The sequence below is a fragment of the Poecile atricapillus genome, chromosome 2 (genome assembly GCF_030490865.1).
Source record: "Poecile atricapillus isolate bPoeAtr1 chromosome 2, bPoeAtr1.hap1, whole genome shotgun sequence".
Lineage (NCBI taxonomy): Eukaryota > Metazoa > Chordata > Aves > Passeriformes > Paridae > Poecile > Poecile atricapillus.
This window is the reverse complement of record NC_081250.1, coordinates 154,378,925-154,405,850: the sequence shown is the minus strand read 5'-3', so window position 1 is coordinate 154,405,850 and position 26,926 is coordinate 154,378,925. Positions and strand designations below refer to the sequence as shown.

The 26,926-nt window shown below is 57.1% G+C and overlaps 2 protein-coding genes across 46 annotated transcripts in view; one reads left to right on the top strand and one right to left on the bottom strand.

Moving 5' to 3' along the window:
* SCRIB (scribble planar cell polarity protein) overlaps positions 1-14,803 on the bottom strand; it is a 104,356-nt gene extending 89,553 nt beyond the window's left edge. For 42 of the 45 annotated variants that reach the window (XR_009276905.1, XR_009276906.1, XR_009276909.1 and 39 more), the window contains exon 1: positions 14,487-14,789. Coding sequence is in view for 41 of the 45 variants with exons in the window: in XM_058832300.1 (XP_058688283.1) it covers positions 14,487-14,648 (162 nt within the window). In the remaining 4 variants the exon portion in view is untranslated. Of the gene's footprint in view, positions 1-14,486 lie in introns of all 45 variants that reach the window. The other 3 variants (XM_058832338.1, XM_058832340.1, XM_058832341.1) reach the window with 2 other exon arrangements.
* A 3,245-nt stretch (positions 14,804-18,048) lies between these two features.
* On the top strand, positions 18,049-20,500 carry LOC131576056 (erythroblast NAD(P)(+)--arginine ADP-ribosyltransferase-like). The gene is made up of 2 exons (XM_058832354.1): positions 18,049-19,693; positions 20,283-20,500. Exons 1-2 carry the CDS (start codon positions 18,910-18,912, stop codon positions 20,360-20,362), a joined length of 864 nt encoding a protein of 287 aa, XP_058688337.1. The 5' UTR covers positions 18,049-18,909; the 3' UTR covers positions 20,363-20,500.
* The last annotated feature ends 6,426 nt before the right edge of the window (positions 20,501-26,926 follow it).

Here is a 26,926-nt window from a genome sequence, read left to right as displayed (position 1 = left end):
GGGCACCTTCCTCTAGCCCAGGCTGCTCCAAGCCCCATCCAACCTGGCCTTGAACACTTCTGGGGATGAGGCAGCCACAGCTGCTCTGGGCAACGTGCCAGGGTTGTGCCAGGCGTGCCAGGGCCTCCCCACCCTGACAGGGACAGATTCCTTCCCAACACCCCATCTAACCCTGCCCTGTGGCAGTGGGGAGCCAGTCCCCCTGTGCTGTCACCCCAAGCCTTGTGCCAAGTCCCTCTCCAGCTTTCCTGGAGCTCCTGTAGGGACTGAAAGCAAGACCTGCACCAAGGTCTCCTCAGAGCCCTCTCTCCTCTTCTCCCTCTCCTCTTCTCCCTCTCCTCTTCTCCCTCTCCTCTTCTCCCTCTCCTCTTCTCCCTCTCCTCTTCTCCCTCTCCTCTTCTCCTTCTCCTCTTCTCCTTCTCCTCTTCTCCTTCTCCTCTTCTCCTTCTCCTCTTCTCCTTCTCCTCTTCTCCCTCTCCTCTCCTTCTCCTCTTCTCTAGCTGAACAATCCCAAGTGTCTCACCTTCCATCACTGGAGAGGTGCACCAGCCCTGTGATCATCGCTGTGGCCTCCTCTGGCCTCGTTCCAACTGGCTGACCTGTGCAGCAGTGGGAAAGGATGGAAGCCCCATGCAGTTATTAGCGAGCCTCTTGATTCAGAGCACTGCATTTGACACCAGTTTATGAAAGAAAAATACCCAGTGATCACAGCAGGGTCACACTGTGACAACCAAAACCCCAAAATGACCCCTCCAAGTGAGACCTGCAGCTGCCAAGCAGAACCAGCTCGGCCATACCTGCTCTCCCTCCCTCAGAGGTGAGGTCAGTGCTGCCCCAGGAACATTCCCACACTGCTCACTGTGCTTGGATTGGAGGCTATCCAGAGGAACAGGAACAGGCTCAGCGGGTTTGTGAGCAGGACACACTGCTGGCAGCAAACACAGGCTCCCCTGGCAGATTCACCTCTGAGGAGTGAACACCTGGGCAGTGACTGCTGACCCTGGATGTCATTCTCCCTGACAACACAAGGATGCCCAACACCCACTGGCAGAGCTTTTCAGCCAGCAAGAGGCACAAGCACCAAAGTCCCTGACCGTGGGGAGCTCAGGAATCACGAGGTGCAATTCCTCATCAATCACCTCAGCCAGCTCAGGGCACAGCTCCAGGCCCCCAGCAATGCAGAGTGCTCTCAGAAGGAAGGAGATGCCCACCTGACCCAGGAATCAGCACCACACAGGCATCCTGGGCCCTGCAGACAGCAGCACAGAGCTGCCAGGCGTGTCCAGAAAGCAGGGGATGTCCTGGAGAGCCGACAGCCTCAAAACTGCAGTGGTGCAGGCGGAGGAGGGACAGACTGACAGGTACAGCAGCTCGCTCCAAAAGCTGATCTGCATCACAGAGATCCATGAAGATCCGTGGATGGGCTGAGCTTGGAAGGGACACAGAGGCAGGTCCAGCAGAACCAGGGAGGGGTGGAGGTTGGCAGGGACCTGTTAAGACCAGGTAGTCCAACCTCTGCTCGGAGAAAGGTGAGCCCCAGCAGCCAGGGCAGCGTGTGCACGCACAGCAATGTCTTGTGACATAGGTACACAGCAGCCACACACATGTGTGCACACAGCAGAGTCACATGTGACATCTGCACATACAACAGAATCTCAAAGGGCCTTCTAAGCTCATTCTTTGTCTTTAAGGAACCATCTGGAGCAGGTTCCATCCCCCCTCTGCCACGATCAAACCTTCAAGTTGTGTTTCTCCAGCTGATGTGACATGTCTGTGTTCCTGTCTATGGAGCTCCCAGCAATAGTGCTGAGGCTGCAGCAGAGCCCCAGGACATGAACAAAGGGCTGCTGGAGCTGTTAGATGATCTAGGAGAACCACAGTGTCCAGTGATCCCAGGAATTCAGACACCACCCCACGTCCCCCTCCTGCTGCAGCGTGATGCTTGGCAGAGCCTTGGTGCGCCCCCCGCTCTCTTATTCAGTCAGACCAAGAGGTGGAAAATGAAAAAAAGGAGAAAGGACAATGGATAAAAGGCTCAGGACAAACCCTCTGAGCCACCACTCAGCTATGCCATTTCCCAGAAATGGCAAAATCCCAAGGGCAGGCCTGGAAAGGCAGCATTCCCCAGGCAGGATTAGGGACAGAGAGGCAGCCTGGCTCAGGGGTGACGGTGCTGGGTCACCACAGACACCCCCACGCTGCTGCAGGGGGCTGCTGGAGCTGGTCCTGCTGCTCAGGCAGGAGGGGAAATGGGCTGCAGCCCTGGAATGGCAGGGTCAGGGACACAGATCCACCAGAGCCACTGAGGTCCCCTGGCAGACTGCTGGTGTCCACGAGCTGCAGTGACCACAGAGCCCAGAGCCCGTCCCTTGTGCACACAATGACAACACAACACTGTGTGCACAGCCCCTGGCTGCTCCAGCTCCTGCCACACCTGCAGGAGATGCATCCTCACTGCCAAGGCAAGACAGAAGGTGCTTGGGTGCTGAGCCTGGAACCTGGAAACACAAACTGTGTCTGCATTCGGACTGATCCCCTCTCCCGGCTCAGCACCATGACTCTTTCCAAACCTTTGTTTTCCTGAGGCTGTCAAAGAGGGTTTCTGGCCTACCCAAGGCTAAACTCCAGCTCTCCCCTTCACCTGGTGCCTAATCTCATAATGCCACGGGAAGGGAACTGGGACATGGGGGGGTTTTGTTCTCCAGCATCACCTCGTGCTCTCCTTGGAGGGCCAGCCCCCAAATTCCCACCTGTACCTGGAGAGAGCCATCTCCATGTGGCAAGACAGAGAGGAGGACAGACAGACAGACATCTGGGCTCCTCTCCTGGTTTCCATGGAGAAGGGGCTCATGGAGCTGCCTCGGCCCCAGGACCCCTCCTGCCAACAGCAGACAGGAGGGGGGTGGCTGCCCAGTGCCACCACAGGTGTGGGGACATTGTTCCCCTCAGCCAAGCAGGCTGCAGGCAGGTTTCAGTGCAACACCTCAGGATCTCTCCAGGTGACAAACAGCAGCACTGCTGGAGGGGAGCAGGACCAGGGGAAGAGGAGTCAGGCAGCAGCTTAACCACAGAACCACAACAATGTCACACTCAGGCCAGTGCCTCTGAAACCAGGCGGTGACAATTGATGCAGCTGGAGGTCAGCAACAGGACACAACAGATCTTGGCTCTGGAGTGGAACAGAGACTCTGCTTCTGCAGCCAAAACCACCAGAGTGTTCCCAGCTCTGCAGGGCTCAGACACCTCCTCTTCCTCAAAAACAACCTGTGACAGCCCAGGCTGCTCTGAGCTAGGAGTGCTGGTAGCAGCTGATCTTCTTCAGGGACCAAGCTGTGCCTGTTGTGTGATGATGACTCTAACACAAGCTGAGGGGCTCCATGGCAGAGGTTCTGCCAACCCTTCCAACCCTGGAAGTGCCCATGCTAAGGTCCTCCTCAGTCTCCTCACCTCTCATTTCTCTTCAGAGAATTTCAAGTCCACCTGTCTGGCCCTGCTAGAACAGCCCCTGCCTCCAGCAGGACAGCACATATTTAATTAAAGGCAGGATCAGACCGTGCAGCAGGAAAATAATTACAATTCTCCTTGTGATTCATGAGCAAGAGGGCCTGCTTCCCATGCCACCACGGGCTGGGCTCCTAGATGAGATCTGTGCTTGTCTCCAGGCCAGCTGAATCCACTGCAGGCAGGAGGCATCTGTCCATCCATCCATCCACCAGCAGTGCAACCCAGCAGCTCCTCAAGTGCTGGCAGCAAAACCAGCTCATGTATTTGAGTCTTGTGCCTCATTCCCATTTTCCTGGTTAAACACGGGATTATGGGCTTGCCATCTTAAGAGCTGCCCCTGGAGGAAGCAGAGACTGCTGCACGCTCCACGGCCAGGCACTGGGACAGACAGACACTGGGACAGGCACTGGGACAGACAGACACTGGGACAGGCACCGGGACAGACAGACACTGGGACAGGCAGACACTGGGACAGGCAGACACTGGGACAGACAGATACTGGGACAGGCACTGGGACAGACAGATACTGGGACGGGCACTGGGACGGGCACTGGGACGGGCACTGGGACAGACAGACACTGGGACAGGCACTGGGACAGACAGACACTGGGACAGACACTGGGACAGACACTGGGACAGACACTGGGACGGGCACTGGGACGGGCACTGGGACGGGCACTGGGACGGGCACTGGGACGGGCACTGGGACAGACAGACACTGGGACAGGCACCGGGACAGACAGACACTGGGACAGACACTGGGACAGACAGACACTGGGACAGACACTGGGACAGACACTGGGACGGGCACTGGGACGGGCACTGGGACGGGCACTGGGACGGGCACTGGGACGGGCACTAGGACGGGCACTGGGACAGACAGGCACTGGGACAGACACTGGGACGGACAGACACTGGGACAGACACTGGGACAGACAGACACTGGGACAGACACTGGGACAGACAGACACTGGGACAGACACTGGGACAGACACTGGGACGGGCACTGGGACGGGCACTGGGACGGGCACTGGGACGGGCACTGGGACGGGCACTGGGACGGGCACTGGGACAGACAGACACTGGGACAGACAGACACTGGGACAGACACTGGGACAGACAGACACTGGGACAGACAGGCACTGGGACGGGCACCGGGACGGATACTGGGACGGGCACTGGGACGGGCACTGGGACGGGCACTGGGACAGGCACTGGGACAGACAGACACTGGGACAGACATCGGGACAGACACTGGGATGGACACTGGGACAGGCACTGGGACAGGCACTGGGACAGACAGACACTGGGACAGACAGACACTGGGACAGACAGACACTGGGACGGGCACTGGGACAGACAGACACCGGGACAGACACCGGGACGGACACGGGGATGGACACGGGGATGGACACCGGGACGGACACCTGGCTGCCTTGCCTGTCTCACCTACAGGCAGCTGGAGTGTGAAGAGAGCTGGAGCCCCTCCTTCCACAGGTGTGCTGAGAGATCTGCAACACCTGTGGCAGTGTCTTTGGGAAAATCCAGCCTGGGAGAGCCAGGAGAAGCTGGAAGCAGCAACTGCAAAGCAAAACACCCAGGAGCTGATGAGCTCTGAGGTTAAAGCCAGCACCTGCAAGTCACTGTGCTCAAAGCCAGCATGGCACAGGTGAGGCCACAGAACCAGAAAGACCTGTACCCCACGGCTGGGCAGCACAGGCAGGATGCCAGCTCCAGAGCTGCTCAGCTTCCTCAGCAGAGCAGGACTCACTTCCAGCAGAGCCCAGCGCCTCTAGGTAGCAAACCCCAGAGACCCCAGTTTCTCCTAAAAAAGAGAGAAACCAGGAAGGCAATGGTTATCCCCAAAATAGCTTAATTTGAGAAGAATCACCGAAATCTGATGAGGATAACTGAGTTAACAGCAGAGGTCAAAGAAGGGATCACACTGCTGAGAGGTGGGAACATCAGTCTGGAGCTCCAGCAGAGCGGCCACTACCCAGCCCCAGGGGCAACCCTGGTGCCACAGGGAGGCCACCACGGCCACCACCCAAACCCAGCTCCAAGGAGTCTGACCCACCCCAGCAGCTGTGGGACAACCTCAGGCAGTGACCACAGGCCACCCCAACACCAGATCTTCTCAGCTGTCTCCCACCCCACAAGTGTTCCCTTCTCCACTCCTCAGCATTTGCCAGATCCTGAACTGGCTCCAGGCTAGTGAACTTCTCTGGCCACAGCCACAGGGCCAGCAACACCTGCAAGGTGGCAATTCAGACGGCTCCCAGAGAGACAGCGCTGTGCCCAGGTGTGCAGCACACCCTGGCAGAGAGCAGGGGAGGAGAGGACACTCCTGAGCTGCCCACAGCAGGAGAGGCACAGGAACAGGCACCGAGCAGCCCCAGGAGCTCCAGCACACCCTGGAGCCAGGAGCAGAGCAGCCCCAGCAGCCTCCCAGCCTCCACTGCCCTCCCCACAGCCCTCCCCACACACACCCACGGATTTCCGACTATTTAACCCCGACCGGGCCCTGAGGAATGCGCTGCAAATATATAAAAGTACTCGAGTGTTGGGAATACATTCCAAAAAGACAAAGAGAGCTGTCTCCCAGCCAAAGGCTCAGCAGCTGCTGCTTCTCAGGCACTGAGGCAGGACTGAGGAATGCTGTCCCCTTCAGAGGGGCCAGGGCACACAGCCAGGAGCACGCAGCAATCTCTGGCCCAGGTGAAACAACAAACCACCCCCAGAAAGGCAACCCCGAGCCAGAATTAAATCGAGACACCACAATTAGCATCCCACTGCTGCAAAGGGCAGGAAAGTGATGGATGCTGTCACACTGATCCTCGACATCAGGCAGACTGGCTGTGTGAACAGAGGGGCCCCAGTCCCAGCACTCACAGCCTTGGTCTGTGCAGTGGGATGGGGCAAGTCAGAAGGACCAGAACTCCTGGTGGCAGGCACAGGGCATCCAGGGACATTTTCCACTGAAATACTTGAATATATGAAACAATCACAGCATTTAGTGCTGTGGTTTAGCTGACAAAATGGTGTTTAACTGAAGGTAGGACTCAATGTTGAAGGTCTTTTCCAACCTCAATGATTCTGTGACTCCACTGCAAAAGCATTGATCTGGAGAGACCTGTGGAGATCATTTCAGGGGAGAGCACCCTGGGTACAGGTGAAGCTGCCAAAGCCAGCACCCTGCAGGTCCTACCCAGGGACCTCTGCCCCTTTCTGATTTGCCCCAGCATTCAGGTCATCCCAGCAGCTCAGGAATCACCTCCTCCCACTCAGCCAAGGGACACCATCTCCTTCTAAACCATCCTCTCAGCAAAGAAGGGTCAACTTGCAATTACAGAAAGTAATTGACTGATCTGTAATGCCACAGCTATTAACAAAGGGAAAAATGCCAAAAGCTGTATTAGACAATAACCTGTTGCAATTGTTTCAAATCAGATTTTGTTGAGGCAGAAATCATAAGTAGTTTTATCCAACAGACAGATCTCCAGCACAGTGAGGTACTATAAAACAACCAAAAAAACCCAACAAACCAGGCAGAACCCTGAAACTAGGAATCCAAGACAAGGAAATGACACAAGCCAAATAACTGATGCCAAGTGGGGCACTCAATGGCAGCCTGTACCCTTGGGCTGCAGGAAAGCACATCTGGGGGACTGGAGAAGTACTGAAGAAGAGTTAAGTGTCCCTGTGCAGAAGGACACTGAGCCAAACATCTCCTCTGAGCAGGGTGAGGACAAGGAAGAAGCTGCTGGAGCAGCTCCCAGGGCAACAGCTCAGACACAGACCAGTAAATGCCCTGAACCAGGAATGGAACAAGGAGTCAGAGCCCACAGAGATGCTGCAATGCCACGTGCCCCTGCTCAGCACACAGCATCCCTTCCATCCACCACACTCCCACCGCTGCCTCAGCCAAGCTCCTGCCAGGGACACGGCAAAACAGGACTCCAAAATGCAGGAGACACACAGAACAGGTCAGAGGAGACCTCAAGAGGTTAACCCAGCCCTGCCTCTACCTCCAGCCAGCAGTGAACTAATCCTTCCTGGCAGATCCTCAGCAGCAGCCAAAGGGAAGCAGGGACAGCTGAGAGGAGCAGGCAGGGTCTGTGCAATGCTGGATTCAGAGACAGAACTGGGAACACAGGAGGGGCTGGGGAGCTGACACAGGCAGCCAGCAGCAACCAACAGGAGAACTCCAAAGGGCAAAGCTGAACCAAACAGGCAGCGAGGCACCCACAGACAGGGCAGGTGTTAAATCACCCAACAGAGACGTACAGAGAGCTTTATAACAACCTGGGAAACACTGAGCAGGTGCTTCCACCAGTGACCTCCCTGCAGGTACCAAACCAGTGCCAAAGCAGGTCTGGTGAGAGGCAGAGCCATTCCAACCATGGCCACCTGAATTTTCCTGAACTTTTTACTCCACTAAACATCTCTACTGCCCAGCTGCCTCTGCACCTCCTATTCCACGCACCTGAACCTCCTCCAAGACCCGAGCTGCTGGGGAGACAGGCTGGGCAGCACGCCCACAGCTGTCCCACACAGAACTGAACACACCTTGGAGCTCAGAGAACTGAATATTAACTAACAGTCACTTCCCTTTCATAGACCTCAAGTGTAAAATCCACCTGTGCACCTCTTTCCTGTTCCCTGTTTGTGTATCCAAGAATTGTACGTCCAAGAGTTTTATCAGCTCTTTTCTCCATGACTGAGCTTGTATTTGGCTGCTGCCACCCCAGCACAGACCCTACACCTCTGCTGTCACCAGGGGAGGGTGCAGGGGAGACAGCCTGCACTTATTCTGATTTCTGGGCAGCAGCAGTCCAGAATACACGGCTTCTGCAGAGACAAACACACGTCCAGCTGTCCCACTAACCCACTAATCCTGCAAAGCACAGAGAGCCATGCCAGCTCTGCACACAAGCCTCACAACCAGCAAGTGAAACCAGTTTGTTGGCTGGTTTTGTTAAACAAATGCAGCTGCAGCTTTGACACAGCCTGGGATGGAAGGAAGCACATCCAGAGCAAGAGGAGGTGCCCAGGGCACATCAAGCCTCGGCAGGCTCCATGCAGTGAGCCACGGAGGATTCCCAGCTCCCTGACTTTCTCAGGGAAGGGCTCTTAGTACAGAGAGATCAGAAGGAGAAGCTTTACTCTTCCATAAACCCCAAGATCCTCCTCACAGCCCTCAGATGCCAGGAAATTAAAAGCTGTTCTTAATTAGCTTTGTGAGGCCCCATTTTGCTTTGGGAAAGTGACAGTCAGGGTCTGGAGCCTCACCTGGGTGCAGTGGGACCCTGGCTCTGGACACGGGACAGGGACAGGGACGCTCTCGCCCCAGGCCACGGCAGCCACACAGGAGCAGCTGCTGAAAGCCAGCCAGTTTCAAAGGGCCCTGCCATGATGCAAACAGGAACAAGCCCAAACAGGGAAGGACCTGCCCTGGACAGAAATGGGCTCCTCTCCCCAGTGCCCGTCTCCCACTGTTCCCAGTGCAAGAGGGTATCAGCTCACTGGGCAGTGGGAAGGGTGTTTTGGGCTCAGTTTATCATGGGAGCTGTAGTGAGGACAAAGCAAAGCAGAGGAACTGCAGCCCCTACATGAGAAATGCCCAGGGCTTCCCTCTTCAGCACCACCACTGCTAAAACCCTCGGGACCACAGGCAACCCTTGGGTTTCCTCTCTGGACAGCCTCAGACAGCTCCAGGCAGCGCTGCTCCAGAGGGTGTCCAGCAGCCTGCCACGCTGCCACACCAGAGCTCTGAGCTCTCCTCCCTCTGCACAGACCTGTTCAGGAGTCACTTCCTACTCAGCTCCACCCTCTTGTCCTCCTACACCAGGTCCTACCAGCTCTGCTCCACCCAGCTTTCCTCCAAGCTCCCTCTTGCCTCCCCACACTCCAAACTGGAGCGCTCCTCCAAAAGCACACCCAGAGTCTCTGGATCCTTCTGGGCTGTGACCGGCTCCGTCTGCCACCTCCCCGTGCTCCAAATTCCAAACTCTCTTCATTCCTTCCTGGTGAGACCTGTGCTTCTCAAGTGCTCACGAGTGGCCTGGATGATTTAGGTGTTATGCAGCTCCAACGCAGTGATTTAGCCAGCTGTACTTCCAAAACCCACGCCAACCAGTGCAGGACCCGCTCCCCGCCCTGCTCCTACAGATACCATTCCCTGCAAGATAGGTATAGCACAAGTCAGCACAGAGCAAGTAATTTCCACCTCTGGAATTCAGACACCCTTGTGGAAAAGCACGGGCAACTTATCAAAGGGAATTTATCATTTTCCATTAAATCACGTGGTATCACCCAGGGCAGCAAATCCCTGCAGTGGGGCAGACGATGTTCCCACACAGATTTCATCTATCCCTTCAAACTGCCCAAGCAGAGCCACCCTATGGGGAAATTCAGGCTCAAAACAGGCAAGTTTCTGCAAGGGACAGGTGACAAAAAAGCAAGATCAGACAGAAGAGGACCTGGCACTGCAGGATGGAGAGAAACCCAGGCTGACTTCTGCAGCTGGGAAGGGGAAAGCGAGGAGAGCACAGCAGAGTCACTCAGCAATCCCAGGAGACAGGCAGAGCATCCCATCAGATCTGGAGCAGAGCAGCACAAATGGCACTGGAAATTCTGCAGAGGAAAATGGTGCCACAGAAAGAGCAAGAGATGCCATGTTTCTGGAACAGGTGAAATAAGGACACAGAAAAGCCTGTTTGAAACACCCAGCAGGTGCTGGGTAAGAAACCCCTTGGAAGAAGAACCATATAAACCCACGTATTTTCAAGAGAGTTGTTTGACCTTTCCAAAAGGCACCCCTCCAATCCCTTCACCTCAGAAATCACCTCCCTAAAAACCCTGCTTGAGCCCTCAAACACAAGCTTGCTGCCCAAGGCTGTGCACGCTGTCTCATTCCCACTTTGCTGACAGATCTTCACAGGCACATCTCAGTGTCCTTCAGACCTTCTCCCATGGCACGGGCACGTGCAGCCCCATTGTGTGAAACAAGCACGCTGCCCTTTCTCCACCTTCCCTCCTGGTAAGCACAAACCCTGCTCCCAGGGTCTCTCTCCCAAAAAAGCCTTGTTTCCATGAAGGGCTCCTCACACAGAAAACATCCCCCTGACCCAGCCAAAGATGTTTCCCAACACCAGCCTAAATTTAGGGACAGTGTGTGCCTATACCCAGTGCTCCCACCTTCCCTCTTCCTGGTGGAAGGGCAGTTTATTTTCAGTTTTCATCACCATATTCACCTCATATTACACAGATTTCTATTCCTGCCTTAGGTATCTGTCCCTACCAACAGCAATATCCTCAAAAAATGCCCTTCCTGCAGTGACCTGTGTGCCTGGGGCCAAACACACCTTGGCACAGCTCAGGGAAGCACTGGAGCACAAACCTTCGAGACACACATTGGGTCAAAGCTAAGACAGATCAAACCTGCTTCCTTGTTCCACCAACTGCAGATCTCCTCCTCCTCCTCCTGCTCCTCATGTGCCCCTGGACTAAGCATGGCACAGGGAACCTGCAGGGGCTGGGAAGGGGAGAGACAGTGGCTGCAATTCTGCTTTCTGCACCCATCGTGTCTCCAAGGCTCAGCACCCCTGGCACCCCCAAACTCCCCGGCTGTCCTCAGGAGCAGCAGCACTCAGGACTGCTCTGCTTGTCTCCCCTCTCCTCCACAGCTGCAGGCACCTGATGCTCACCTGCCTTGTGAGGGTTTTTAGGCTTGTCTGGGGATGGGCTGACACCTGGCATGGCCAGAGAAAGCCCTCAGCAGCTCCAGACAGGAGCTGAGAAGGAAGAGTGTGAGTACAGCAAACCCAAAGCCAACTCCCTCCCAGGACATGCAGTGCAAACACACAATGGTGTCCCTGCACATCCTCATTTTTGGTTGTTTTCTCCTTGGTGAACTGCTCCACTTGTCTCCTGAGCTCACGTTAACTCACAGCACTGTTATGTCCTGTGCTGACTGGTTCCACAGCCCAGTTAAACTACATTTTGCATGAAAAAAATATTTAATTTGCTCTGAACTGATCCCTTTTTGGTTTCACTCAACACTGTCCTGAAAGCAGCAGCAGTGATCAGTTGCTCCCTGTCCACCCCTCTGGGCCATCATTTACGCTCTAGGCCTCTGCCATGGGATGGGGAGTGGCTCTACATCTCACTGCCTTTCCCAGACAGATGGAGACATCCTGAAAGCTCTGTTCACCTCCCTTTGTACAGAAGCTGTTACATTCTGGCTCTGGTCACAGCCTTTGCTGCTCCCCATTCTCTGTCCCTCTCCCAATTTACTCCATCTCCAGAGAGCAGGGCACCAGGATCTCACTGCTCTGTTCAATTTGTTCTTCTAATAATTCTTTGCCAGAAGACTCCAAAAGGGGCACTCAGATGTCAGAGAAGAGCCTGTGAGCCCAGGACAGGTCACAGCAAGAAGTGATGCTCCAAGCCAGAGATGGCACAGCCCCGTGGAACAGCAGCTCCTGGGGTGACTCAGGAAGACACCAAGGGCATGAACACAGCTCCTGTGATCACGAGCAGGATTGCATCCACACTCACAGGCTAAGCAAAAAGCCGGTATAAAATTTGTATTTGTAATCCAAAAGATGTTCTTCTGAGCTCACAAAGCCCAGTCTGTCCCAGTTCCAAGGGGTTTGGTGCAGCACGAGGCTGGGCTGGGAGTGCTCAGCAGGACACTCGAAGCTGAGAGCGCAGGGACAGCAGGTTCTCCGCAGGTGTGTCACAATCATCCTCCTCTGCAGACGGGACTGGCACCCATTCCCACATCCCAGCCTGCCCAGAACACACATCTTCCACAATTTGGGAAATCTCCTCCCCTGAAGTACAGCAGGATGCTGAGCTACCTGAGAGAAAAGCTGAGAGTATCACCCCAGTGTCTCCACACCTGAACAACCTCACAGCTGAATCCCACAGGCAGCCCAGCTCACCGGAGCTCAGGAAGAGACAAGCAGCAAAGACAAACAGAACCAAAAATACCAGAGCAAGAACTGCTGCTTCCAGGCAAGAGAATCTGTTCAGCTGTGGATGCAACAACTGTGTGTTTTAACTAAACTGAACCAAACTACTTTGGCCTGGATCAAAACCCAGTTTCTGGTTTGTATGGCTTTTTTTAATCTAGATCTGATTAATCTGACAAATTCCACAACATGCCAGCATTCAATAAAAACCTTGAAAGCTAACGACCTACTTCTGAACTTTTTTAATGAACACGCAACTCATTCTATATTCCCTAAAGAACATCTCTCCAAGCACAAACGCCTTCTCTCCCTGGCACAGGCAGAACTTAAATAACTTTTAAAAAATCATACCGTTTCCAAAGGGGAGACACAATGAAACTTCCTTGGGAGTATCCCACAGCCCAGGACTGTTCTAAGGCCTTTTCCTTCCCAACAGGCAGGTTCAAATTCCCATCTGCAGCATCCAGGGTACCAGACTGCCAGGCAGAATGCAAACACCAGGGCTTGGGTTCCTGCTGGATGGTACTTCAGGAACATGAGAGCTCACCCCATCCCAACGCTCTGCCCTGCAAAAGCAAACCCTTGGGAGCCGTGAGCTGCTGGCCAAGCTGGCAGTGGAGCAGATCTCCAGTCCTTTGCTTCTGCAGAGACCACAGTGGCATGGAACAGCACACGGAGCCTTATCCTGGTGTTCCCTGTGTGCAGAGCCCTGAGGCTGAACAGAATGGCAACAAAAGCTGCAAATGCAGGCTGGAGCCCCAGACCACGGAATGATTTGGGATGGGAGGGATCTTAAACACCATCCACCATAGCAGGGCCACCTTCCACTATCTCAAGCTGCTCCAAGCCCTGTCTGACCTGGCCATGGACACTTCCAGGAACGGGGCAGCCACGGCTTCTCTGGGCAACCTGTGCCCTGGCCTCACCAGCCTTCAGGAAATCATTTTTTCCCAATAACCCGTTTAACCCTGCCCTTTGGCAGTAGGAAAGCATTCCCCCTTGTCCCATTCAGGACATTCCCTCCAGGTCCTTATCCCAAGTCCCTCTCCATCTCTCCTGGAGCCCCTTTAGGCAGTGGAAGGGGCTCTCAGGTGTCCCCAGAGCTCCTCTTGAGGCCAAACACCCCCAGCTCTCCCAGCCTGTCTTCATGGCAGAGATGCTCCGGCTCTTTGAGCATCTCTGTAGCCCTACGATCCCACCTATAAAGCAGCTCTAGCGCTTTTAATTAACTTACTCCACACTTTCTGCAGTTTACAGATTAAACCAGAGTTTTTCAGTTCATGCTGCGCTTCGCTGGGCAGTGACTGTGACAGGACTGATGACTCGGGTAAAGCGATCTCCCCCGCGGGCAGGGCACCCCTTCATCCCGGCCGAGAAGCCGCTCACAGCCGAGGGCTCCTCCTCGGCCGGGGCTGCCCCACCCGCTCCGCGGTGTCGCGCAAAGCCCCGCGGCCCCGGAGCTCGGGCCGGGCCCGGAGAGGGGCGAGGGCGCCGGGCTCGGCCGGGGGAAGCGCTCGGACCGGGGGGGAGCTCGGGGCACAGCTCGGGGCACAGCTCGGGGCACAGCTCGGACCGGGGGGGAGCTCGGGGCACAGCTCGGGCTGGGGGCACAGCTCGGCTCGGGGGCAGAGCTCGGGCCCGGGGGGGAGCTCGGGGCACAGCTCGGCCCGGGGGCACAGCTCGGGCTGGGGGCACAGCTCGGACCGGGGGCACAGCTCGGCCCGGGGGCACAGCTCGGACCGGGGGGGAGCTCGGGGCACAGCTCGGCTCGGGGCACAGCTCGGGCTGGGGGCACAGCTCGGGGCACAGCTCGGGCTGGGGGCACAGCTCGGCCCGGGGACACAGCTCGGGCTGGGGACACAGCTCGGGCCCGGGGCAGAGCTCGGGGCACAGCTCGGGCTCGGGGCACAGCTCGGGCGGCCCCCGCGGGCCGGAGCGGCCCCGGCCGGGCCCTGCCGTGCTCCGGGAGCCGCGGGGCGGCGGCGCCGGTGCGGGGCTCACCTTGGGCAGCTCGCGGAGCTGGTTGGCGTCCAGCAGCAGCTCTTCGAGCGAGCGGCTGTAGCGGTAGATCTCCTCGGGCACGGCCTGCAGCGAGCAGTGCCGCCGGTCCAGCGCCTCCACGTGCCGGTTGCAGCGCCAGAGCGGCGGCATGCAGCGCAGCATCGCGCCGGGCCGCGCCGGCCGGGATCGGCCGCACCGGGACGGGGCAGGACGGGCCGGGGCTGCGGCAGCGCCCGGATGTGCGGGGGCCGGGCCGGGCCGGGCTGCGCCGAGCGGCGCCCGCTGCGGCAGCGCCCCCGCCCCGCTCCCTCCGCCCTGGCCTGGAGCCGCTCCCGGGGCCGCTCCCGGCCTGCGCCCGGGGCCGCGCCGCCCTCCGCGGGTGAGCCTGGGAAACAAGCGGAGTTCCTGGGAAACAAGCGGAGTTCCTGGGAAATGGAGTTCCTGGGAAATGGAGTTCCTGGGAAATGGAGTCCGCTCCGCCCCGCCCGGCACCGCCCCGGGGCCGGGCCCGGCAGGGAGGGAGCGGCGGAGCGGGGAAATGAGCGCTGCTGCCGCGGGAGGAACCACGGGCGGCCGCCTCCGTCCCTGCTCCCGGCACAGGGCACAACAGGTGCAGTAAAGCTCGCGTGTGGCCCTTCTGGGACACAGCTACTTAGTGACAAAAGCCAAAGTGCGAAGGGAATCGTTGCCTTTGAGCTGTCCCGGGACACCGCAGTCCTCCCTGTTCCATCCCCTGCTGCTTTCACAGTTGCCTGGTTGCTTTGTCACTCTTTATCTTTCCCGTCCAGTTTCTCCTCATTGAGCTTTATCCCTGCTCTCTTATCCCAGCACTGTCACATGGCCCTTAGACCTGTCTCCTCTCCAGATGCAATTCTCTGTTCCAGCTCCTTTTGCCTTGCACACAGATCTCCACCAGCTCCTGCTGTGGTTGTTTACCTCATTTCTCTCTCATTTATCTTTCAGAGATCAGATCCTCCTTCCTCGCAGTCTGACTGACAACTCTTCACACCCACACCTGTGTGACACTGAGCCTGGGACAGTGTCATACACTGTGTGACAAATAGCCTGGGACACCTGGGACACCAGCCCAGGCCAGGAAAGATTCCTGAGACTGCATTCCTCAGACTGCAGAGTCAGAAATAATCCTGCAATGAACAGAAAGTGACCAACAACAGAGAGACACCACATCTTGTGGCCCTGGTGAGACACTGGCGAGGGACAGGTCCGAGTGCAGGCAGGAGGAGGTGAACATTCTCCTTTCAGCTTCAGCATTCACAACAGGCAGAGGCTGGGAAACAAGGAAACAAAGAAGGAAGGAAGGAAAGAAGGAAAGACGGAAAGGAAAGGAAAGGAAAGGAAAGGAAAGGAAAGGAAAGGAAAGGAAAGGAAAGGAAAGGAGAAAGGAAAGGAAAGGAAAGGAAAGGAAAGGAAAGGAAAGGAAAGGAAAGGAAAGGGGAAAGGAAAGGGGAAAGGAAAGGGGAAAGGATTTATGAAGTCATTGAATCACAGAAGGGTTTGGGTGGGATGAGACCTTAAAGCCCATACAGTTTCATGCCCTTGTCATGGGCAGGGACACCTTGCACTAGCCCAGGCTGCTCCAAGCCCCATCCAACCTGGCCTTGGACACTTCCAGGGATGGAGCAGCCACAGCTGCTCGGGGCAACCTGTGCCAGGACCTCCCCACCCTCACAGGGAAGGATTTCTTCCCAATATCCCATCCCTGTCCTCTGGCAGTGGGAAGCCATTCCCCCTTGTCCTGGCACTCCATTTTTAAATATTTGGGTTTATTGAGCTTTCATTTGCCTCAGTTGCAAGTGTCTGTAACAGAGATATCCTGCTGTGTCTGTCACAGCAATCCTGTAATAAAGCAATCCTGCCACATGGAACATGGGCCTGTGACTTCATAGTAATTATTATTTCTGGGGTGTTGCATCACCTGGTGTTGTGCCCTGTCAGAAATCATCTAGGGAGTCAGGAAATACAGATGTGGTGGCAGGTGGTGTGAGAGAGACAATGAATTGGACATCAGGAATTAGAAAGGTGAAATTTAAATTTTCAAGCCAGCTCTACAGCATTTGTACAAGTGTAGGACTTGCAAGGGTAGGATGGTCCCAGCTCTGTTTCCTATAAATGCAGAGGCAGTAAAATGGAGCAAACCTGTGCTTTGAGGATGGTTTCACTGATCTACCTAAGCCTCAGCAGAACTGCAAAATCACGGCAGGGACAAAGACAGGAATTACAGTTCTGCAAAAGGCTCAGGGGTTTGACACAATGTGTGTCTCGAGAGGGACCATGCCCAGCCGCTCTCCATTGTCCATCATCTGTCCTGGCTGCCCTGAGAGCTCCCAGATAACTGGAGGTGCCAATGTGATGCCCATCCACGAGCACGGGCAGGAGGAGGATCCAGGGAACTCCAGGGCTGCCAGCCTGACCTTGCTGAGTGGGAACAGATCGTGCTCGGTGTCACTGCACAGCACGTGCAGAAAAAGCGGAGCATCAGCCCAGCCAGGCTGGGGTTGTGACAGACAGGTCCTGCCTGACCGACCTGATCTCCCTCTGTGACAGTGTCACCTCCTGTGATGGGTCTGCCTGGACTCAAGTGAACCTTGGACACTGTTTCCCACAGCGTTCTCCTGGAGGTTCCTGGAGAACCTGGCTGCTCCTGGCCTGGACAAGGGCACTGCTCGCTGCTCACAGCTGGGCCCAGGGAGTGGTGGGGAATGGGCCACGTCCAGCTGGGGCTGGGCACCACTGGGATTCCCTGGGCTCAGTACTGGGACCAGTCCTGTTTCGTGTCCATATCCACGCTCTGGACAAGGGGAGCGAGAGCACCTCAGCCAGTTCTCAGGGGACACCAGGCTGGGTGGGAACATGGATCTTCTGGAGGGCAGGAACCTCTGCAGAGGGCTCTGGAAAGGCTGGATGACCCTTCCCCAGCACTGCTGCCCTTCCCTGCACACATTCCAGCCCCTCAATGTCCTTCTCAGTTGTGATGGCCGCAGAACTGACCCAGGGTTTGACTGGCCAGGGCCTGTGGCCACGCTCTGGCTGATAGCAGCCAGCTGCCATTGGCCTCTTGCCCACCTGGGCTCCTCTTCAGCCAGTGCCACCAGCACCCCCAGCTCCTCTTCCAGCTCTGCCCCAAGCCCAGGTCACTGCAGGGGACTGTGGTGACACTTGGGCAGGACCCAGAACCCGGCCTCACTGAACCTCACACCGTGGGCCTCGGCCTGGTCCTGTTTACACTCTGCAGAGTTTACACTCCAGTTAATCAAGAACTGTGGAGAGCTTCAAGGGATTCTGCTGCTGAGCTGAGCCTGGGTGAGCTCCCGGGGGAGCCTCAGGTCCTGCCCCAGCCCCTCCTGGGCTCTGTCCCCTCCATCTCTCCCTCCTGGGCCCTGCAGTGGGAGCTTGGCTGGCCCGGCTGTGTTGGGTGTGGCTGGGCTGGGTCTCCTGGTCCCCAGCAGCTCTCCCAGTGCCGGGGTCACAGCGGGAGCCGGGCAGGTGCCAGTGACACCCCTGAGCTCCGGTGCTGCCCAGCAGGGCTGGCACCACACCAGCACCCCAGCCCCGTCTGTGGGGCCTTGGGAGGGGACATGGCCAGGACAGCTGACCCCAGGGATATCCCAAGCCACATCACCTTGGCTCAGATATAAAAGCTCAGAAAAGGAGGAGGAAGGGGGGAAATTTGTTATTTACAATGTTTTCCTTCTGAAGAAATGGCTCCAAGAGCTGGAGTCCTGCTTTCTGGGAAGTGGCCGGACTTCACCTGCTCATGGGAAGCAGAGAATAAAATCTCACCTTTTTCCCATTGCTTATGGAACCTTTTGTTTTTCCTTGTGTTTTTGTTGAATTATCTCAACCCTCTGCACCTGGGTGGGGGCTGAGAGGATTTATCAGGGGGTTCCTGCCTGTCCCTAGGGTTGGAGAGGATGGTGGCTTCTTCAGCTCCTCTGGGGGGACAGGGAAATTGCCTGGGAGCAGGGAGAGTGTCTGGATTAAAGCCCAGCCATCCCAGCTCTAAAAAGCTGGAGGAAGCCCCTGTCTCCTGTCCAGGAGCACAGGGAGGGACTGAGAGCAGCACCCAGAGCCCAGACCCACGGCAGGGCGCAGGCAACGCTTTGGGTCGGGGTGCCGGGAGTGACGCTGTGGGGAAAGGGACAGGGATGGGGACAGGGACAGGGATGGGGACAGGGACAGGGACAGGGACAGGGAGCTCCAGGGGGAGGACAGTGGCCCCTGGGACCAGGCTGGGGTCAGGGCAGTGCTGGGACACGGCCAGGAGCTCCTGGCTGGAGATGGTCCCTCTCTGCAGGCCGTCCCCTGTCCCCATTGCCACCTCCTCAGCCCCTCACAGAGGAACAGGCCACATCCCCCCAGCGTCCCTGCGGTGCCCAGGGGGTCCCTGGGCAGTCTGGCCACCATGGAGCTCCTGTCACCGCTGCTGGTGCTGCTGGCTGGGACCGTGGCCAGCAGCATCCACCTGCACTGGTGGGAGCGTGGCGGCACCACCAAGGAGATTGCACTGGACATGGCTCCCAACTCCTTCGACGACCGCTACCTGCGCTGCCACTTCAAAATGCTGCGGGCGCTGCCGGCGCTCAACCGCACGGAGTTCGTTCCCTACGGCGACTACGCCGAGGCCTGGGCCAGGGCCATGGCCACATGGGCCAGCCGGGCCCACACGGAGTCCCCGCTGCAGCTGGAGCTGGCCATCGCCCTCCTGGCCTACACCATGGAGGAGGGCCTGTACCTGGAGTTCAACAGGGCCGTGCGCACGGCCGGCCGCTCCCGCCGGGAGTACCTGGACACCTTCCCCTTCAAGGTGCTGCATTACCTGCTGACCGAGGCCCTGAGCGAGCTGCGGGGTGCCCAGAGCCACCCCCGCTGCCTGCACGTGTACCGGGGCGTCGACGGCATCCGCTTCACCGCCGGGCTCGGCCGCATCGTCCGCTTCGGCCAGTTCGCCTCCACCTCCCTCCTGCAGAACGTCAGCGAGTCCTACGGCATCACGACCACCTTCGAGGTGGACACCTGCCACGGCGCCGACATCCGCGACTTCTCCAACTACCCCGAGGAGCAGGAGGTCCTCATCCCACCCTTTGAGACCTTCAAGGTCACCAACATCACCCACCAAGGGGACGACATCTACATCCAGCTCCGCTCCCACGGCGTGCACAGCAAATACAACTGTGCCCTGTTCCAAGGTGATGTCCTGGGCTGGGGACAGGAGGGTTGGTGATGGGACACGTGCTGGGGGTGGCAGGGCATGGCACAGCTCTGGCTGCTGTCCTGGGATGGCACATCATGGCATGGGCTGGGATGGTGCTGTCCTGGGATGGCACATCCTGGCATGGGGTGGGATGGTGCTGTCCTGGGATGGCATGGGGTGGGATGGTGCTGTCCTGGGATGGCATGGGGTGGGATGGTGCTGTCCTGGGATGGCACATCATGGCATGGGGTGGGATGGTGCTGTCCTGGGATGGCACACCATGGCATGGGGTGGGATGGTGCTGTCCTGGGATGGCATGGGGTGGGGTGGTGCTGTCCTGGGATGGCACATCATGGCATGGGCTGGGATGGTGCTGTCCTGGGATGGCACACCATGGCATGGGCTGGGATGGTGCTGTCCTGGGATGGCACATCATGGTATGGGGTGGGATGGTGCTGTCCTGATGCTGGGTTTGTTTTCTGGAGGCAGCACTATTTCACACCCCCAAGTGGAGGATTTCTGTTTTTCATTCGACTTTGCACCAAGTAGGGAGCTCCCCCTGACCCCTTCTCTGGCCTCCCCAGGCAGAAGCGTCCCCAGAGACCCCCCAGGCCTCACTGGGCTCCTCCTGGCAGCACTGGCAGTTGTCACTGGCACCCCCTGAGCCACAAGACCTGGTGCCTGGTGAAGACAAGGCGTCAGGGATGGAAGCACCGGTGTCACCAGGATGGCAGCACTGGTCCCCGCAGGCTGGACACTGGACAAGCCCTGTGGCCACCCTCCCTGAGCCATGGCTGGGGTGTCAGGGTACAGCTTCATGGGGTGCGGGGGGAGAAGCACAGTGGGGATTTTCTTCTCATTTTGATTTCTTTTCTCCCTTCCCATACCTTTCTTTTGAATTATTAAACTGTTTGTTACTTAATTCATGAATTTCCTTTTCATTTTTCTCCACCTGATCCTGCTCTGGTAACTTTGGACACAGGCCTGGAGTGACAGGACGAGGGGAATGGCTTCCCACTGCCACAGGGCAGGGTTAGATGGGATACTGGGAAGGAATCCTTCCCTGGGAGGGTGGGGAGACCTGGCATGGGTTGCCCAGAGCAGCTGTGGCTGCCCCACCCCTGGAAGTGGCCAAGGTCAAGGTGGACAGGGCTGGGAGCAGCCTGGCCTAGAGGAAGGTGTCCCTGCCCATGGCACAGAGTAGAACGAGATGAGCTTTAAAAATCCTCCAACCCACCACCATTCCAGGATCCCATGATAATATGGAATGAGAATAAGAAATCCATTTCAGCTTTTTTTGCCATATTTAGCCTGCTTCTTCCATCCTTTTTTTTTTCCTCTACCGTTCTTAGCTTTGTTTCCCAGTTTTCCACCTCATGTTACAACAAAACTCCTTGATTTCTTGATTTTTGCCACCATCTCTATCAAAGTGGAAACAGCTTCTTTTTATGTCGACATCCATCTTTCCACACAGTTCCCAAGGTTTTCAAGAAACTAAAATAATCATGAACTGTTCCAGATCCATAAATTCCATAAAGCCTGCTAAATTCAATGCAGCATGCTGCCCTGGGAGCAGCCAGGAGAAGCCGAAGGTTTGGGAAGCAGAGCCAGCTCCAGGAGCTGCAGAGGCTGGATCTGAGGCTGGATCTGAGGCTGGATCTGAGGCTGGATCTGAGGCTGGATCCCTCTGCAGAGGCTGGATCTGAGGCTGGATCTGAGCCTGGATCCCTCTGCAGAGGCTGGATCTGAGGCTGGATCTGAGGCTGGATCTGAGGCTGGATCTGAGGCTGGATCTGAGCCTGGATCCCTCTGCAGAGGCTGGATCTGAGGCTGGACCTGAGGCTGGACCTGAGGCTGGATCTGAGGCTGGATCCGAGCCTGGATCCGAGCCTGGATATGAGGCTGCATCTGAGCCTGGATCTGAGCCTGGATACCCCTGCAGAGCCTGGATCTGAGGCTGGATCTGAGGCTGGATCTGAGGCTGGATCTGAGGCTGGATCTGAGGCTGGATCCGAGCCTGGATCCGAGCCTGGATATGAGGCTGCATCTGAGCCTGGATCCCCCTGCAGAGGCTGGATCTGAGGCTGGATCTGAGGCTGGATCTGAGCCTGGATCCCCCTGCAGAGCCTGGATCTGAGCCTGGATCTGGGGCTGGATCTGAGCCTGGATCTGAGCCTGGATCCCCCTGCAGAGCCGGGATCTGGCCAGGCTGGGTTGGTGGGATGGGATCTGTGGGCAGGGGTCAGTGGTGTGAGGGTCAGTGTGACCGAGTGCTGCCTCCTGCCCTGGGGTCACAACAACCCCAAGGATGGCTCCAGGCTTGGGACAGAGTCAGGAAAGCTGGGGAAGGATCTGGGGGTGCTGGTGACAGTTTCCCTGGGGATGGGATCCTCCTGCAGAGCTCCCCTGGGGATGGGATCCTCCTGCAGAGCTCCCCTGGGGATGGGATCCTCCTGCAGAGCTCCCCTGGGGATCAGATCCCACTGTGGAAGCTGAGCAGGGCTGGGATCTCGCTGCAGCCTCTGACTGCAGCCCTGTGACCTCAGCTCCTCATCTCCATGGACACAGCTCCAAACACAGCGGGCTCCAGGAGCAGCTGCCAGCAGCAAACCGGGAGCGGTGGGACCACGGAAAACCCGACAGCAGCGAAGGTCAGTGCCTCAAAATACCAAATTTTGTACAATTCCAGCTTTGTCCTTTTCCCATGGGGACATGGGAATACTCTGAGCCTCACACATTCCCCACACCAACCTCCCAGAATTCCAGCATCAGTGCAGCCTGTGCTGGGATTTCATGGATTTATTCTGGTTGTCATCCATCTCCAGGAATTTTGCAATTTTTTTTCCTTAAGAATTGACATGACTTGTATTAGGAAATGGGAATTTTTAATTACAAATATTCACCAAAACTATTGGACCTGTCAGCTGTAAATCCTGAATTCCAGCATTCTACTCTGGAATAAATAGTTCAGAAATTCAGCCAATCCTGAAATGAATGCTTAAAAAGTGTTTTAAAACCTGAACCTCATTAAATTAATGCTGATAATTATTTTTTTTTTAAAAGAGAATGTCCTGAAATTGGGATGTGAGATCCTGGTTTTAGACAGGAGATACTGGTTTGGGATGCAGCTGCCTCTTCAAACACTGGAATCAGCGAGGGAGGAAAGGGGCAGACTTGCACTTCTTCCTCCAAACCGCAGGAATATCCCAACATTCCATGACAGAAAAGAGAAATCTTTAAAAATGTGCATTTTTGGTTTTCTCCTGAGGCAATTCAGGATGGGAAATGCAAATCCAGGTGTAGCAACTGCGCTTCCACCCCAAACAGTTTTGGGTCAAACATTTGAGCAGCTGGAAGAACCAGCTGGAAACACAAGGGCAGGACTGGGGCAAAAATGTTCACTGAGCTGGTTTTTTTCCCCTCTGTTTCAGTTTTTCACATCTTGACTGGGATATGGCATCCAAAACAAAGAAAAGCAAGGATGGAGAGGCACTGGAAGAAACGAGTGACACGGAGGACCCTGTCCAGGAGAGGAAGCTGTACCTGCAGGAGGAGTGCAGGATCCTCACACTGCACCTGGACACGTACCTGGGGAGAGCAGAGCAGCTCCTGCAGGGGAGCAAACGCCTGGAAAAGGAAGCCCAGGGCACTCAGGAGCAGAGCCAGTCCTACCTGTCCTGCGGAGCAAAGCTCAGGCAGGACCCCCCGGATATGATCATCACCCTCAATGACCAGAACTGCCAGGATCTGGCCCGAATCCGGGAGCAGAAGGAGGAGCTGATCCCACGGTATGCTGGCAAGGAGCGGGAGGTGAGGAGCGCCCTGAAGGACACGGAGGCCGAGGCCTCGCTCCTGGACACGGAGCTGGAGGAGCTGGAGCCCTACAAGGAGCAGAAGGTCCAGGCAGAGCAGAAGGTGAAGGCGCTGGAGAAGGAACTGCGGGTCACCAGGATACGCTGTGCCGAGGAAACCCACGCCGTCAGGAGCAAGTTCCTGCAGGAAAAGGCTGACTGTGAGCAGCAATTCCAGCAGAGGATGCAGGAGCTCACCTGGGGAGCGCAGGAGGTGGCGTTCAAGGCTCTGATCCAGCACGTGGAACAGGTGAAAGCAGAGAACAGGCTCCTGCGCCGGGAGCTGCTCGGCCTCCTCCAGCACTGCCAGCTCCTCAGAGACGCCAAAATCCAGCTGCAGGATCAGCAGGAGCAGCTGCTCCGGGAGAACCGCTGTGCCCAGCAGGCAGCACTGCTCACACCAGCACCAGCACCAGCCCCAGCCCCACAGTGCCACGGGGACAACCTGCCCTGCCCACCCACCAGGACGGGCCACTGAGCCCACAGCACCGCTGGCACCTGCAGGAGCTGAACACGGAAACAAAGAAATCCTTTTGGAGCTGGAAGCACAGAGGCCTTTCAGCTCTGGTCACAAGGATGCATAAAATGTATTTATGGATAGATCCATATTCTCCTTCTGTCCCAGAGCAGCTGGGGCTGCCTCGTCCCTGGAAGGGTTCCAGGCCAGGGTTGGACGGGGTTTGGAGCAGCCTGGTCTGGTCTGGAAAGTGTCTCTGCCCATGGCAGTGGGGTGAGGTGAGGTGGGGTGGGTCCCTGCAACCCAAACCATTCCCAAATTCCATCAAATGATGGCTCTCAGTGCATGTGGCTCCTGCGAGAGGCCTGTGCCCGCAGCAGCAGCAGAGCAGCAGCAGAGCAGCAGCAGCAGAGCAGCAGCAGAGCAGCAGCAGAGCAGCAGAGCAGCAGCAGAGCAGCAGCAGAGCAGCAGCAGAGCAGCAGAGCAGCAGCAGCAGCAGCAGAGCAGCAGCAGAGCAGCAGCAGAGCAGCAGCAGCAGCAGCAGAGCAGCAGCAGCAGCAGAGCAGCAGCAGCAGCAGAGCAGCAGCAGAGCAGCAGCAGCAGCAGAGCAGCAGCAGAGCAGCAGCAGAGCAGCAGCAGAGCAGCAGCAGCAGCAGAGCAGCAGCAGCAGAGCAGCAGCAGAGCAGCAGCAGAGCAGCAGCAGCAGAGCAGCAGCAGCAGCAGCAGAGCAGCAGCAGAGCAGAAGCAGCAGCAGAGCAGCAGCAGAGCAGCAGCAGCAGCAGAGCAGCAGCAGCAGCAGCAGAGCAGCAGCAGCAGCAGCAGCAGAGCAGCAGAGCAGCAGCAGCAGAGCAGCAGAGCAGCAGCAGAGCAGCAGCAGCAGAGCAGCAGCAGCAGCAGAGCAGCAGCAGAGCAGCAGCAGCAGAGCAGCAGCAGAGCAGCAGCAGCAGCAGCAGAGCAGCAGCAGCAGAGCAGCAGCAGAGCAGCAGCAGAGCAGCAGCAGCAGCAGCAGAGCAGCAGCAGAGCAGCAGCAGCAGAGCAGAGCAGCAGCAGAGCAGCAGCAGCAGCAGCAGCAGCAGCAGCAGAGCAGAGCAGCAGCAGAGCAGCAGCAGCAGAGCAGCAGCAGCAGAGCAGCAGCAGCAGCAGAGCAGCAGCAGAGCAGCAGAGCAGCAGCAGCAGAGCAGCAGCAGAGCAGCAGCAGAGCAGCAGCAGAGCAGCAGCAGAAGCAGCAGAGCAGCAGCAGAGCAGCAGCAGCAGAGCAGCAGCAGCAGCAGAGCAGCAGCAGCAAATGCTGCAGCAGCAGAGCAGCAGCAGAGCAGCAGCAGCAGCTCTTGGGCTCTGCAGGGTCAGGTCCCAGGGACCATCCCCGAGAGCTCTGCCTGGGAACGGGTGGGATGAAGCTGGAGCTCTGCTCCAGGCTCTGGCTCAGATGCAGCTATGAATGAATTGTCAGACCAAGAGAGGCTCCCCTGGTCACTCCCCACACAACTGCCAGGGAAAAGCCTGGTAACCAGCTCACACACAAAAACCAGCCCCTAAAACAACATCCATGGCTGTAAAATGAGGTGATTTCAGCCACCCCTTAGGTCTGGCTGCCCATGAAGGACTCTCTGGAGCACCCACACAAACTCACCAGCCCCGGTGCTGCCATCTCCTGCAGGGCACTCACGTGTTGGCGATCCCAGCCCGGCTATTCCGGCTCTCTCCCAACAGCCTTGGGAAGGAAGAGCTCCCCACCAGGCAGAACACACTGGAAAACTCTGACAAAAGGAATTTTCCCTTATTCCCACCAAGCTGAACCATTTACCTGAGATGAAGCTGATGTGAGCAGAGTCTGTCCAAGCACCAGTGAGACACACAGCAATCTCCTTGTGCAGCTGCTTTGCTTCAGGCTGCTCCTTCCCAGTTTGGGCTCTTCCTGCTCATCTACCAAGCAGGAACAATACTCTGATGGGGTGCCCAGATGAAGGATTTCAGCTGGTGATCAATTATTCACATCAAAGAGAGTTGGAAAAAAATGTTTCCATGGTGGGAAGGGTGGGGGGACACAGGAGTGACAGCTAAAGGAATGGACTGGAACCAGTTTCAGGCCAGTTCAGCCTCCTGTGATCACAGAATGCCTGACTGAGCTTACTCAAGCACCTGTATCCATTGGAGGTGAGACCTGCAGCCTGATTTTTCAGGGAAGCAATCCTCAGCAGAACAGCAGGAGCTCCTGAGCTCTCTTTTCCCCAAAAATCCTCCAGCTCAAAAGCCTGGAGCTGATCCTGTCCTGCTGGCACCAGGCTCAGGGGTTCAGTGCTTCTCCAGCCTCCACAGCAGAACCTCTGGGCCCAGGGGGAGGCCCTGGGCTGAGAAGATCTGGAGCTTCAGACCCCTCCTCCTGTACAGAGCTGGAGTCTGTGACCCCTCAGCTGCACAGCCCAGATGTGGAGGCTCCTCCTGAGCAGCCTCTGGGCCTCTCCCTCCCCCCCAGTGCTGCCTCCTTCAGGGACTGGCACAGCTGGACTCAGGCTGAGGGATGGGCTGGGCTGGGTCCGGCTTTGAAGCTGATCTGGTCCAGGACCCTGCAATGGGCAGGGACGCAGTGGCTGAGAGCCCCACCCAGCCTGGCTCAGCCCCAGCTCCAGCGCTCAAGGAAGGTCCCGTGCTTGCCCCTGCCCTTTTTGGGGTGTTCTCCCTAAACCAGAGCCTCCTGTGACAGGTGCCCCCAGACAGAGCTGCTCAGTGCTCTGTGCAGCCACTCCTGAAAGCTCAGGGCTGCCAAAGACAGCACCACAGCTGCTGCAGGCACAGCCTCAGCAAATCCCTGCATCCCCAGATCCCTGCATCCCCAAACCCCTGCATCCCCAAATCCCTGTATCCCCCAACCCCTGCATCCCCAAATCCCTTCATCTCCAAAGCCCTGCATCCCCAAATCCCT